Source organism: Coregonus lavaretus, assembly GCF_964263955.1.
Source record: "Coregonus lavaretus genome assembly, contig: HAP1_SCAFFOLD_960, whole genome shotgun sequence".
Classification (NCBI taxonomy): domain Eukaryota; kingdom Metazoa; phylum Chordata; class Actinopteri; order Salmoniformes; family Salmonidae; genus Coregonus; species Coregonus lavaretus.
The window spans coordinates 99,564-115,000 of NW_028164925.1; the positions used below are offsets into that span (position 1 = coordinate 99,564).

At 43.8% G+C, this 15,437-nt stretch overlaps 1 protein-coding gene across 1 annotated transcript in view; it reads left to right on the plus strand.

Annotated features, from left to right (window-relative positions):
* Window positions 1-210: 210 nt before the first annotated feature.
* The window catches only part of LOC311116449 (NACHT, LRR and PYD domains-containing protein 12-like), a gene marked incomplete at its 3' end in the record, with an annotated part of 16,954 nt that continues 1,727 nt past the window's right edge, over window positions 211-15,437 (plus strand). The window contains exons 1-8 of the mRNA XM_084191534.1: window positions 211-230; window positions 360-588; window positions 1,002-2,763; window positions 3,030-3,203; window positions 4,283-4,456; window positions 5,899-6,072; window positions 7,523-7,696; window positions 8,683-8,856. Coding sequence (XP_084047660.1) covers window positions 378-588; window positions 1,002-2,763; window positions 3,030-3,203; window positions 4,283-4,456; window positions 5,899-6,072; window positions 7,523-7,696; window positions 8,683-8,856 — 2,843 coding nt within the window. The 5' untranslated portion in view covers window positions 211-230; window positions 360-377. The remainder of the gene's footprint in view (window positions 231-359; window positions 589-1,001; window positions 2,764-3,029; window positions 3,204-4,282; window positions 4,457-5,898; window positions 6,073-7,522; window positions 7,697-8,682; window positions 8,857-15,437) is intronic.

The following is a 15,437-nucleotide window of genomic DNA, read 5'->3' on the forward strand; positions in this document are numbered from 1 at the left end:
CTGAAACAATATTAAACAAACACAACATTCCCTCCTTGTGTGTGTGTGTGTGTGTGTGTGTGTGTGTGTGTGTGTGTGTGTGTGTTTGTGTGTGTGTGTGTGCACTCCCTGGATGAGGAGATGTAATCTCATGTTTTTTCAACAGAAACCAACAGGAGAGATCAGAGTCAGAGATTCTCAGTGGTCAGTCTTCCCAGAGTCATCAAACAGACCTGGCCTCCATATTCAGTGTATGTGGTCCTGTTATGTACATTTGTTTTTGTTTACCTCAAGTAAAGTTGATCTGTCAATCATTCATTAATGTGTTAATGAGAAAGCATTTATTCTCTTGCTTAACTTATTTACTTGATTTATTTCAGTTGCTTGAAGAGAATATTATGACATTTGTGAAGAACGAGCTGAAGATGTTCAAGAGGATTCTTAGTCCAGATCTCCCAGAAGGCTTTGAGAGTCAGAAGCAGGATAAGGAAGTGGTGGATGCTGAAGATGAGAAGCAGGAGAGCAGTGCCAGAGAGGGGGCTCTTAAGATCACACTGCACGTCCTGAGGAAAATGAACCAGAAGGAGCTTGCTGACACACTGGAGATAAGTAAGAGCTGTCTGCCTCATGTTGAATGCTGTTTTAGAACATTTAAAAGCTGTAGCTAAAGTACAGCTAAAGTAGCTGTGTAACTAAATGATATTGTAGCAGCCTTAACACAACACCTAGTGACCTCATTAAGGAGCAGCAGGGATGTGTTGTGTTGATTCATTTAGACAGAGGAGAGAGAGAGAGAGAGAGAGAGAGAGAGAGAGAGAGAGAGAGAGAACATTATTAATGCCATCAATAATACCAATAATGATATAAATCAGTCACACCAGTGTGTAATGCATTATGAAAACATTTACACATTTATACAGACAAGAGAATAAATGATTATAATTTAAACTTTATAAGACAGTCTTACAATACTGTAGGTATTAAAACAGATGTAATATTAATATCCTCTGTGTTGTTTCTAGATTCAGATGAGCGTGCTGTGATTCTTCAACGTGAACTCAAATCTAATCTAAAGAAGAAGTTTCAACGTGTATTTGAGGGGATCGCTAAACAAGGAAACCCAACACTTCTCAATAAGATCTACACAGAGCTCTACATCACAGAGGGTGGAACAGGAGAGGTCAATAATGAACATGAGCTGAGACAGATTGAGACAACAACCAGGAAACAAGCAAGACCAGAGACTGCAGTCAAATGTAACGACATCTTCAAACCTTTAACTGGACAAGACAAACTTATCAGAACTGTGCTGACAAAGGGAGTCGCTGGCATTGGAAAAACAGTCTCTGTGCAGAAGTTCATTCTGGACTGGGCTGAAGGAAAAGCAAATCAGGATGTCCAATTTGTATTTTCATTCCCTTTTCGGGAGCTGAATTTGATGAAAAAGGAAAAACACACTTTGATTGAACTTCTCAATCACTTCTCAATGGAAACCAAAGAATCAACAATCTCCAACTACGACAAGTACAAAGTTCTGTTCATCTTTGATGGTCTGGATGAGTGCCGACTGCCCCTAGACTTCCAGAAGAACAAGATCTGTTGTGACGTCACAAAGTCAACCTCAGTGGATGTTCTGCTGACAAATCTCATCAAGGGAAATCTGCTTCCCTCTGCTCTCCTCTGGATAACTACCCGACCTGCAGCAGCCAATAAAATCCCTTCAGGGTGTGTTCACCAGGTTACAGAGGTACGAGGGTTCAATGACCCACAGAAGGAGGAGTACTTCAGGAAGAGATTCAGTGATGAGGACTTGGCCAGCAGAATCATCTCACACATAAAGACATCAAGGAGCCTCCACATCATGTGCCACATTCCAGTCTTCTGTTGGATTTCTGCAACAGTCCTTGAACACATGCTGAAACATAAGAGAAAGGAGATGCCCAAGACTCTGACTGAGATGTTCATACACCTTCTGGAGTTTCATACCAAACAGAAGAATGAAAAGTATCTTGGGAAAGAAGAGACAGGTCCACACTGGAATAAAGAGAGCATTCTGTCACTGGGAAAACTGGCTTTTCAACAGCTTGTTGAGGGCAATCTGATTTTCTATAAAAAAGACCTGAAAAGGGCTGGCATTGATGTCAATGAAGCATCAGTGTACTCAGGATTGTGCACACAGATCTTTAAAGAGGAATGTGGGCTGTACCAGGAAAAGGTTTACTGCTTCGTACATCTGAGCATTCAGGAGTTTCTGGCTGCTGTATATGTGTTCCTCTCATTCATCAACAACAATGATAATCTAATGGCCGAACCGCAAGTTACTGAAGATACTGTCTACAAGAGTGCTGTGGATAAAGCCTTACAAAGTGAGACGGGAAACCTGGACCTGTTCCTCCGCTTCCTTCTGGGCCTCTCACTGGAGTCCAATCAGAAGCACTTACGAGGTCTCCTGACAAAGACAAGAAGCAGCTCACAGAGCTATGAAGAAACAGTCAAGTACATCAAGGAGAAGATCAGGGAGAATCCCTCTCCAGAGAGGTGCATCAATCTGTTCCACTGTCTGAATGAACTGAATGACCATTCTCTAGTGAAGGAGATCCAAAGCTTCCTTAGATCAGGAAGTCTCTCAGAAGCCAAACTGTCACCTGCACAGTGGTCAGCTCTGGTCTTTGTGTTGCTGACTTCAGAAAAGGAGCTGGATGTGTTTGACCTGAAGAAATACTCCAGATCAGAGGAAGGTCTTCTGAGGCTGCTGCCAGTGGTCAAAGCCTCCAGAGCTGCTCTGTGAGTACATAAAATGACATTTAAGTACTAATCATCAGGAAGAAATATTCAGTTTAGAGAAATATATGTATTCTTGAAAAACATTTTGAATCAATGCATTGATTTTCACATTAATATAATCAAAATGACCATACAATTCTAGGAGAGAGAAGATTAATCTATATGTAGTTTAAGAGAATAAACCAAATGCATCTTCCATTGTCCTACTACACTACTGGTGTTAAATTAACAGTTTGTTTGTGAAATCATGATGATCTCTTTGTCAGGCTGTCAGGCTGTGGAGTCACGGAGGAAGGCTGTGCTTCTCTGGTCTCAGCTCTGAAGTCAAACCCCTCACACCTGAGAGAGCTGGACCTGAGTAACAATGACCTGAAGGATTCAGGAGTGAAGCTGCTCTCTGCTGGACTGGGGAATCCCCACTGTAAACTGGAGACTCTGAGGTCAGTATTCCTGTAGTTGGTCAACAAGTGATAACTGTTCACCAGATCCACATGTGTTTACCAGGCACACATAGTCCACACCATATGTGTTTGGACAGTGAAACTTACAGTTTTAAATGTGGTGCTATGCTCCAGCATTTTGGATTTGAGATATAATGTTTCATATTAGGCAACAGTACAAATGTCACCTTTAATTTGAGGGTATTGTCATACATATCTGATTTACTGTTTAGAAATGAAAGCACTTTATGTGTCCAGTTCTCCCATTTGAAAAAGTCATAATAATTTGGACATATTCACTGATGTTAATGGTGAGAGGTTAGCATGTTTTGTTGTAGCCTCTGTAACTTTCTCACTCATTATTATTCATGATTATTCTTAATCATGGCATCATCAGGATTAATTTAGTAGTGTTTAGAAACATGTTATCTACTCACTTAGACAGAAAATTACTCCAGTCATCATCCACCATTCAGTTACTATCGGGCAAAACATAACCCAAAACACAACCAAAACAAACTGCAAATGCAACCAACGAGTTTACAACCAAATACTCAACTTTTGACTACTTTAATGCACTATAAATGAATTGGTCAGAATACTTATGACTTCTTCAAATAGGGGGACTAGATACATAAAGTGGTTTCATTTCTAAATGGTGAAACAGATATGTATGAAAATACCCTCAAATAAAAGGTGACATTATATACTGTCACCTCATATGAAACATTTGATCTCAAATCCAAAATGCTGGAGTATAGAGCCAAATTTAAAATGTTAGCTTCACTGTCAAAATAGATATAGTGTGGACTGTATACTCAATACAATCTAAATCTGATACCTCACTGTCTGTCTTTTGACTGATACTGCTTTTTAAACTGGTCTGGTCAGTCTACTCAAATATTCGTACTATACATTTACTCTCTACACACAATATTATGATTTTTTCTAATAATGATATATATATATGGCAGGTTTCAGGACACTGGTATAAATGAAAATGTTGAAAAAATATACTGCCACTATTTTCACCACCAAAGAATAGCAGTGTGGTTTTAATATGATTTGACTCTTTGCAGGCTGTCAGGCTGTCTAGTCACAGAGGAAAGCTGTGCTTCTCTGGTCTCAGCTCTGAAGTCAAACCCCTCACACCTGAGAGAGCTGGATCTGAGTAACAATGACCTGAAGGATTCAGGAGTGAAGCTGCTCTCTGCTGGACTGGGGAATCCCCACTGTAAACTGGAGACTCTGAGGTCAGTATTCCTGTAGTTGGTCAACAAGTGATAACTGTTCACCAGATCCACATGTGTTTACCAGGCACACATAGTCCACACCATATGTGTTTGGACAGTGAAGCTTACAGTTTTACATTTGGTGCTATGCTCCAGCATTTTGGATTTGAGATCAAATGTTTCATATGAGGTGACAGTATATAATGTCACCTTTTATTTGAGGATATTTTCATACATATCTGTGTTACTGTTTGGAAATGAAAGCACTTTATGTGTCTAGTTCTCCCATTTGAAAAAGTCATAATAATTTGGACATATTCACTTATATTGTATTAAAGTAGTCATAAGTTTTGTATTTGGTCCCATATTCCTTACCCACAGTGATTACATCAATCTTGTAATTCTACAAACTTGTTGAATGCATTTGCAGTTTGTCTTGGTTCTGTTTTGGATTATGTTTTTCCCAATAGAAACTGAATGGTTAATAATGTCCTGTCATTTTGGAGTCACTTCACTTGTATTGTCAGTAAGAATAGAAGATGTTTCTGAACACTTCTACATTCATGTGGATGATACCATGATTATGAATAATCATGAATAAATCGTGAATAATGATGAATGAGAAAGTTACAGAGAAACAAGGATCATACCCCCTCTGTTATTGGTAATGGTGAGAGGTTAGCATGTTTTGTTGTAGCCTCTGTAACTTTCTCACTCATTATTATTCATGATTCATTCATGATTATTCTTAATCATGTCATCGTCAGGATTAATTTAGTAGTGTTTAGAAACATGTTATCTACTCACTTAGACAGAAAATTACTCCAGTCATCATCCACCATTCAGTTACTATTGGACAAAACATAACCCAAAACACAACCAAAACAAAACTGCAAATGCAACCAACGAGTTTACAAACAAATACTCAACTTTTGACTACTTTAATACACTGTAAGTGAATTGGTCAAAATACTTATGACTTCTTCAAATGGGGGGACTAGATACATAAAGTGCTTTCATTTCTAAATGTTGAAACATATATGTATTAAAATATCCTCAAATAAAAGGTGACATTATATACTGTCACCTCATATGAAACATTTGATCTCAAATCCAAAATGCTGGATTATAGAGCCACTTTTAAAATGTTAGCTTCACTGTCAAAATAGATATGGTGTGGACTGTATACTCAATACAATCTAAATCTGATACCTCACTGTCTGTCTTTTGACTGATACTGCTTTTTAAACTGGTCTGGTCAGTTTACTCAAATATTTGTACTATACATGTTTCTCTCTACAAGCAATATTATGATAATTTCTAATAATGATACATTAATTTATGAATAGATATGGCAGGTTTCAGGACACTGATGTATCTCAATATGTAGAAAAAATATACTGCCACTTTTTTCACCACCAAAGAATAGCAGTGTGGTTTTAATATGATTTGACTCTTTGCAGGCTGTCAGGCTGTCTAGTCACAGAGGAAGGCTGTGCTTATCTGGTCTCAGTGCTCAGTTCAAACCCCTCACACCTGAGAGAGCTGGATCTGAGTAACAATGACCTGAAGGATTCAGGAGTGAAGCTGCTCTCTGCTGGACTGGGGAATCCCCACTGTAAACTGGAGACTCTGAGGTCAGTATTCCTGTAGTTGGTCAACAAGTGATAACTATTCACCAGATCCACATGTGTTTACCAGGCACACATAGTCCACACCATATGTGTTTGGACAGTGAAGCTTACAGTTTTACATTTGGTGCTATGCTCCAGCATTTTGGATTTGAGATCAAATGTTTCATATGAGGTGACAGTATATAATGTCACCTTTTATTTGAGGATATTTTCATACATATCTGTGTTACTGTTTGGAAATGAAAGCACTTTATGTATCTAGTTTTCCCATTTGAAAAAGTCGTAATCATTTGTACATGTTCACTTATATTGCTTTAAAGTAGTCATAAGTTTTGTATTTGGTCCCATATTCCTTACCCACAGTGATTACATCAATCTTGTAATTCTACAAACTTGTTGAATGCATTTGCAGTTTGTCTTGGTTCTGTTTTGGATTATGTTTTTCCCAATAGAAACTGAATGGTTAATAATGTCCTGTCATTTTGGAGTCACTTCACTTGTATTGTCAGTAAGAATAGAAGATGTTTCTGAACACTTCTACATTCATGTGGATGCTACCATGATTATGAATAATCATGAATAATCGTGAATAATGATGAATGAGAAAGTTACAGAGGAACAAGGATCATAACCCCTCTGTTATTGGTAATGGTGAGAGGTTAGCATGTTTTGTTGTAGCCTCTGTAACTTTCTCACTCATTATTATTCATGATTCATTCATGATTTTTCTTAATCATGTTATCATCAGGATTAATTTAGTAGTGTTTAGAAACATGTTATCTACTCACTTAGACAGAAAATTACTCCAGTCATCATCCACCATTCAGTTACTATTGGGCAAAACATAACCCAAAACACAACCAAAACAAACTGCAAATGCAACCAACGAGTTTACAACCAAATACTCAACTTTTGACTACTTTAATACACTATAAGTGAATTGGTCAAAATAGTTATGACTTCTTCAAATAGGGGGACTAGATACATAAAGTGCTTCATTTCTAAACGGTGAAACAGATATGTATTAAAATACCCTCAAATAAAAGGTGACATTATATACTGTCACCTCATATGAAACATTTGATCTCAATTCCAAAATGCTGGAGTACAGATCAACATTTAAAATGTTATCTTCACTGTCAAAATATATATGGTGTGGACTGTATACTCAATACAATCTAAATCTGATACCTCACTGTCTGTCTTTTGACTGATACTGTTTTTAAACTGCTCTGGTCAGTCAACTCAAATATTTGTAATATACATTTTTCTATCTACAAGCAATATTATGATAATTTGTCATTTCTAATAATGAAACATTCATTCATTTATGAATGGATATGGTGGGTTTCAGGAAACTGATATATCTGAATATGTTGAAAAATATATACTGCCACTATTTTCACCACCAAAGAATAGCAGTGTGGTTTTAATATGATTTGACTCTTTGCAGGCTGCCAGGCTGTCTAGTCACAGAGGAAGGCTGTGCTTATCTGGTCTCAGCTCTGAAGTCAAATCCCTCACACCTGAGAGAGCTGGATCTGAGTAACAATGACCTGAAGGATTCAGGAGTGAAGCTGCTCTCTGCTGGACTGGGGAATCCCCACTGTAAACTGGAGACTCTGAGGTCAGTATTCCTGTAGTTGGTCAACAAGTGATAACTGTTCACCAGATCCACATGTGTTTACCAGGCACACATAGTCCACACCATATGTGTTTGGACAGTGAAGCTTACAGTTTTACATTTGGTGCTATGCTCCAGCATTTTGGATTAAAGATAAAATGTTTCATATTAGGTGACAGTACAGAATGTCACCGTTTATTTGAGGTTAATGGTGAGAGGTTAGCATGTTTTGTTGTAGCCTCTGTAACTTTCTCATTCATTATTATTCATGATTCATTCATGATTTTTCTTAATCATGTCATCATCAGGATTAATTTAGTAGTGTTTAGAAACATGTTATGTACTCACTTAGACAGAAAATTACTCCAGTCATCATCCACCATTCAGTTACTATTGGGCAAAACATAACCCAAAACACAACCAAAACAAACTGCAAATGCAACCAACGAGTTTACAACCAAATACTCAACTTTTGACTACTTTAATGCACTATAAGTGAATTGGTCAGAATACTTATGACTTCTTCAAATGGGGGGACTAGATACATAAAGTGCTTTCATTTATAAACGGTGAAACAGATATGTATGAAAATACCCTCAAATAAAAGGTGACATTATATACTGTCACCTCATATGAAACATTTGATCTCAATACCAAAATGCTGGAGTATAGAGCCACATTTAAAATGTTAGCTTCACTGTCAAAATAGATATGGTGTGGACTGTATACTCAATACAATCTAAATCTGATACCTCACTGTCTGTCTTTTGACTGATACTGCTTTTTAAACTGCTCTGGTCAGTCTACTCAAATATTCGTAATATACATTTTTCTCTCTACACACAATATTATGCTTTTTTCTAATAATGATATAATATGGCAGGTTTCAGGACGCTGGTATAAATGAAAATGTTGAAAAAAATATACTGCCACTATTTTCACCACCAAAGAATAGCAGTGTGATTTTAATATGATTTGACTCTTTGCAGGCTGTCAGGCTGTCTAGTCACAGAGGAAGGCTGTGCTTCTCTGGTCTCAGCTCTGAAGTCAAACCCCTCACACCTGAGAGAGCTGGACCTGAGCTACAATCACCCAGGAGACTCAGGAGTCAGACTGCTCTCTGCTGGACAGGAGGATCCACACTGCAGACTGGAGAAACTCAAGTATGTAGAGGGTTTATGTCAATGTTCATATCAGACATGTTGGAGTTATCAGGCTAGTTAAGACAAACATTCTGACCACCACTTGGACTAAGTTATATAAAGACTGTGTGTGTGTGTGTGTGTGTGTGCGTGGGTCCAGTGTGTGTGTGTGTGTGTGTGTGTGTGTGTGTGTGTGTGTGTGTGTGTCCAGTGTGTGTGTGTCCAGTGTGTGTGTGTGTGTGTGTGTCGTGTCTGTGTGTCTTTGTCCAGTGTGTGTTTGTGTGTGTGTGTGTGTGTGTGTGTGTGTGTGTCCAGTGTGTGTGTGTGTGTGCACGTGTATAAGTACACACACTGGACACACACACACACACTGGACACACATACACACTGGACACACACACACACACACACTGGACACATACACATAAAGGACACACACACACACAAAGGACGCACACACACACACACACACAAACTTGACAAACACACACTGGACATACACACACTCACACTGGACACACACACACTGGACAAACACACACACACTGGACAAACACACACACACACTGGACACACACACACACACACACACACACACACACACACACACACACACACACACACTGGACACACACACACTGGACAAACACACACACACACACACACTGGACACACACACACACTGGACACACACACACATACTGGACACACAAACACACACACTTGACATACACACACACACTGGACAGACACACACACACACACACACACACACACACACACACTGGACACACACTGGACACACACACACTGACACACTGGACACACACTGGACACACACACTGTGTCCAGTGTGTGTGTATACAGTGTGTGTGTCTTGTGTGTGTCCAGTGTGTCAGTGTGTGTGTGTCCAGTGTGTGTCCAGTGTGTGTGTATGTGTGTGTGTGTGTCTGTCCAGTGTGTGTGTGTATGTCAAGTGTGTGTGTTTGTGTGTCCAGTATGTGTGTGTGTGTCCAGTGTGTGTGTGTTTGTGTGTGTGTGTGTGTGTGTGTTTGTCCAGTGTGTGTGTGTCCAGTGTGTGTGTGTTGTGACGTCACGAGAGGCTACACAGCTTTCAGCGGGATTGCTCAAGTAGTGCAAGGAGACAAGGTTCAAACAAAACAAGGATTTTATTATAGGTCTTGGGAAATTAACGAAAATATAACAAAATTCTGTTCTCTTGTGGCTCTTTAAGGGTTAACAGTTCAGGGATGTCTCTTCCACATCCAAAATCATAATTCTCACTCGCTCAGATAACTTTTCCCCAGCCTTACTGTAGTCCACGTTGCAGCTAGTGGCCAACCCAGCAAAAAGTCCTTCCAAATGTCTCTCCCGTATTTCCACGGGTGCATATATCCAAAGGTGAGTATTTCCCAAAGGTAAGTATCTCCAAATCCTTATATTCCTCATGGAAGTGGACTTGCAGCACTCTTGTCCTCCAGAGAGCCCAGGTTGGAGACTGTGTTTCTTCACCCCCCACACACTCCCTCAGTGTGTCTCTTCCCTTCCCAAAACCTTCAGCTCATCAGCTCCTCATTTGTTTCAGCTGCGTGGGAAGATTGGCCATAGAGGGGTGGAGTTCCCGACCATACCAGCAGATGGAGCCATAGCTGTCTGGGTTTGCAGCCACCTCAGGGGGATGTAACGTCCCTCCAGGACACAGCCTCTCGTGACATCACACATCCCCCTCCTCGGGACCGACGTCCTCGTCGGGGTAAAGGCAGCGAAGAAGGCATCACGCCGGGAGAGGGCGTCCGCATTGCCGTGGTGCTTGCCAGCCCTGTGGACAACAGAAAAGTTAAACGGTTGCAAGCTCAAAAACCATCTGGTTACTCTACTGTTTGATTCCTTGTTCTTGGCTATCCACTGCAGAGGGGCGTGATCAGATACCACCATGAAACGTCGGCCCAGGAGATAGAACCGAAGGGACTCCAGGGCCCAGACTACAGCCAGACATTCTTTCTCCACCGTTGAATAGTTCTTCTCTCTTGGAAGTAACTTTCTGCTTTGGTAGAGAATGGGATGTTCTTCACCGTCATGTGCCTGGGTGAGGACAGCACCCAGACCCACCTCCGAAGCATCCGCTTGGACAATGAATTCCTTCTTGAAGTCTGGTGCCACCAGGATCGGACTGGAGCAGAGTGCTCGCTTCAGGTTGAGGAAAGCCGCCTCCGCCGCAGGGTTCCACTTCACCATTCGTGAGTGGCGTTTGGTCGTCAGCTCCGTCAACGGTGCAGCTATGGTAGCAAAATCTGCAATAAAGCGTCTATAGTAGCCAGCGAGGCCCAAAAATGACCTTACTTGCTTCTTGGTGATGGGCTGCGGCCAGTCCTGTATGGCCCGCAGTTTGGCTTCCTGTGGTTTGACCAACCCCCGCCCAATGGTGTACCCCAGGTAGTTTGTCTCACTGAAGGCCAGTTTGCACTTCTTCGGGTTTGCCGTGAGCCCTGCTTCCCTGAGCGAATCCAGCACCGCTTGTACCCGGGGTATGTGGCTGGCCCAATCCGGACTTTGTATAACAACATCATCCAAATAAGCCGCTGCGTACCTCTTGTGGGGCGCAAGGACTCGATCCATCAGGCGTTGGAACGTGGCAGGTGCCCCGTGGAGACCAAACGGAAGTCGGGTATACTGGTAGAGCCCCTCCGGGGTGGCAAAGGCTGTCTTCTCCTTGGACGCCGGGGTCAGGGGCACCTGCCAGTAGCCTTTTGTGAGATCAAGAGTGGTTAGGAAACGAGCATGCCCCAAGGAGTCTATTAAATCATCGACACGAGGCATTGGGTATGCATCAAATTCAGACACTTCATTCAACTTTCGATAGTCATTACAAAATCGTACTGAACCGTCTGGCTTGGGAACTAGTACGATGGGACTTGCCCAGGCACTGTGGGACTCTTCGATTACTCCCAACTCCCGCATCTTCCTTACCTCCTTCTGTATAACCACTTTACGAGCCTCTGGCACGCGGTACGGGCGCTGGTTTACCGTTCGGCCAGGCATGGTGCGGATCTCATGTTGGACCACCTCTGTGTGACCGGGAAGGGAGGAGAAGACATCCTGGTTCTGCTCCACGAGTTCCAGGGCCATCTGTCGTTGATGTGGGGACAGATTTGGACCCAGCTGAACCTCTTCTCGCGCCGGTTCCTTGGTCTCTGTGGGGGGTAGACAGCTGAACATCGCCTCTCTGGCGTGCCACTTCTTTAAAAGGTTAACATGATAAATCTGCTCGGTTTTTCTTTTATCTGGTTGCCTCACCTTGTAGTTTACTTCTCCCATGCGTTCAATGACCTCATATGGTCCTTGCCAGGTTGCCAGGAATTTACACTCAACGGTTGGCACCAGGACCAGCACTCTGTCCCCCGGCTTAAACTCCCTGGGTTGAGCAGATCTGTTGTAGGAGGCTTGCTGTTGCCGCTGACTGGCCTCCAGGTGTTCCCGCATCATGGGATAGATGGCCTTCATTCTCTCCCTCATAGCCCCGACATGGTCGATCAGTGTCCGCTGTTGGCATGGCTGCTCCTCCCAGGCCTCCTTGGCGATGTCGAGCAGTCCTCTGGGTCTGTAGGAAAGCAAGAGCTCAAAGGGTGAAAAACCAGTAGAAGACTGAGGTACCTCTCTCACCGCAAATAATATGTATGGTAACAGCTGATCCCAGTTGCGCCCATCTTCCCCTACCGCTTTCCGCAGCATGGATTTTAGTGTTTTGTTAAAACGTTCGACTAGGCCATCTGTCTGGGGGTGGTAGACCGAGGTTCTCAGCTGTTTGATTTTCAGTAAAGCACAGAGTTCTTTCATCACCCTGGACATGAATGGAGTCCCTTGGTCCGTCAATATCTCTTTTGGGATTCCCAGACTAGTTGAGAGACGGAACAGCTCCTTGGCGATTTGTCTGGATGTAGCCTTCCTCAGCGGAATGGCCTCCGGGTACCGGGATGCATAGTCCAGAATGACCAGAATGTATTGATGTCCCCTGGAACTTTTCGGTAAGGGCCCGACTATGTCTAATCCAATCCTCTCAAAAGGAGTTTCGATAATGGGCAAGGGAATGAGCGGGTTTCTATATGTGGGCTTTGGCGCAACCTGCTGACACTCAGGGCAACTACGGCAGTAGTTCTCTATCTCTTTGTGTACTCCTGGCCAAAAGAAACGTTGCATGATTCTTTCCTTAGTCTTCTCTACCCCCAAGTGGGCCCCTAGCGGGTGTGTGTGTGCTAGGTTGAGTACTGTGGCCCGATAGGGCTGTGGCACGAGGAGCTGTTCATGCACTTCATCATTTTTCTTGACTATCTGATATACTAACCCCCGGTTTACTGCGAAATGGGGGTAAGTAGGGTTTGTCTTATCACCTAACACTACACCTTCTAATACCTGCACATTTCTTAAGGCATTTGCAAGAGTAGGATCTTGTAATTGAGCCGTACCATACTGGCCTGTGAGAGGGGGAAGCTCTTGGGTGCCTGGGACGTCTTCTTCACTGGAGAACGGAGCACTTTCCTGGGCTGCGTTCTCTTCTCCCGTATCCGGACCAGTCTCGGTGTCGGTCTGGGCACCTGCCATCCCTATCAGAGCCCGGGTGGGAGTGAGTAAGTCGGAGGATTGCACCGGAGCCTTCCCAGGATGAGTCTTGCCTCTCCGTTTCCGAGGTACTCGGGTTATCCTCTCCTGAGACTCTCTCCAGAGTGGGTAAAAGGCTGGGCAGTCTCGTCCAATTAGGACAGGGACGGGGAGGGAATCAACCACCCCCGCCGTCGTGTGTATGGTTCCCCGTGTGCTGGTCATTGTAAGTTCAGTAATGGGGTATTCTCTGGTGTCCCCATGGACACAGGAAACTGGGAGGACTTTCCCCGGGGTCAGACACGTTGGGCCCACCAAATCCTTACGCACCAGGGTGGCCCGGCTACCAGAATCCAGTAAGGCCTCCACATCATGGTGATTCACAGTTACCGGGCAGGTGGGGGGTCGATCTGGGCCGCCATCTACGACTCCCAAGAGCGAGGCAACACGGGGTGTGGGTGCTGAGCTGGAGGACTCCGCAGTGGGCATAGGTTCATCGGCTGGTTTCCCACACTGCCAGGAGATATGTCCCATCTCCCCACACCGGTAACACTGTCGAGTTTCCCCCTCCTGGTGTACTCTTCTTGGACCCGCCTGGTTTCTGGCTCCCCCTGGAGCCGGGATAAGTCCTGACGGGGCTGGGTTCGAGACCTTGGGGTCCTTTGGACGGGTTCTTCCCATTTGTGGTGGGGCCGCACTCCTGGGGTCTTTTCGGGAAGCATTCAGCATCTCCGCTGTGGCCTGGTACTTTTCCACAGCTTCCACGGTCAGATCAGCCGTGGTCAAGGCCTGTTGACTGATGAACCGTTTTGCCTCATAAGGCAGGGCGCGTAGGTAACGATCCACCACAACGGCCTCCACCACCGCCGCTGCTGTATTCCTCTGCGGATCCAGCCATTTCCTTGCGATTCGGACAAGTTCATGCATCTGCGCCCGAGGAGGTTGGTCTGGTTGGAAGGTCCAGCTGTGAAAGCGCTGGGCCATACCAAACTTTGTGAGTCCATATCTGCTGAGGATCTCAGACTTCAGGGCATCATAGTCAGTAACCTGGTCAGGGCCCAGGTCCCGGACAGCATTCAGCGATTCCCCGGTTAGAAAGGGGGCTAACAGACCAACCCACTGTTGCTTGGGCCAGGCTTCTCTAGTGGCCGTGGCCTCAAATGCATGCAGGTATGCCTCAATGTCATCGGTAGCTCCCATCTTAGATATAAAGTCAATTGCCTTTATTGGGCGGGTATTTTGGACAACCCTCTGTCTCTGCAACTGCAATTCCTCTGCCTTCAGAAGGTTGGCTTTCTTTTGCTCCTCCAAGAGAGCCACGTTTGCTTGCATCTGGGCTTGCTGGCCAGCAACAAGGGCTTTCAATATGTCCTCCATTTCAGTCGGCGGGGAGCCTACGGCCAACTTGGAAAACTGGGTGATCAAACCTTCGATATCCTCCTCTGACATGCACTATTAACGCTTGAGCTTGCCCGTATTCTCCACCATCTGTGACGTCACGAGAGGCTACACAGCTTTCAGCGGGATTGCTCAAGTAGTGCAAGGAGACAAGGTTCAAACAAAACAAGGATTTTATTATAGGTCTTGGGAAATTAACAAAAATATAACAAAATTCTGTTCTCTTGTGGCTCTTTAAGGGTTAACAGTTCAGGGAGGTCTCTTCCACATCCAAAATCATAATTCTCACTCGCTCAGATAACTTTTCCCCAGCCTTACTGTAGTCCACGTTGCAGCTAGTGGCCAACCCAGCAAAAAGTCCTTCCAAATGTCTCTCCCGTATTTCCACGGGTGCATATATCCAAAGGTGACTATTTCCCAAAGGTAACTATCTCCAAATCCTTATATTCCTCATGGAAGTGGACGTGCAGCACTCTTGTCCTCCAGAGAGCCCAGGTTGGAGACTGTGTTTCTTCACCCCCCACACACTCCCTCAGTGTGTCTCTTCCCTTCCCAAAACCTTCAGCTCATCAGCTCCTCATTTGTTTCAGCTGCGTGGGAAGATTGGCCAT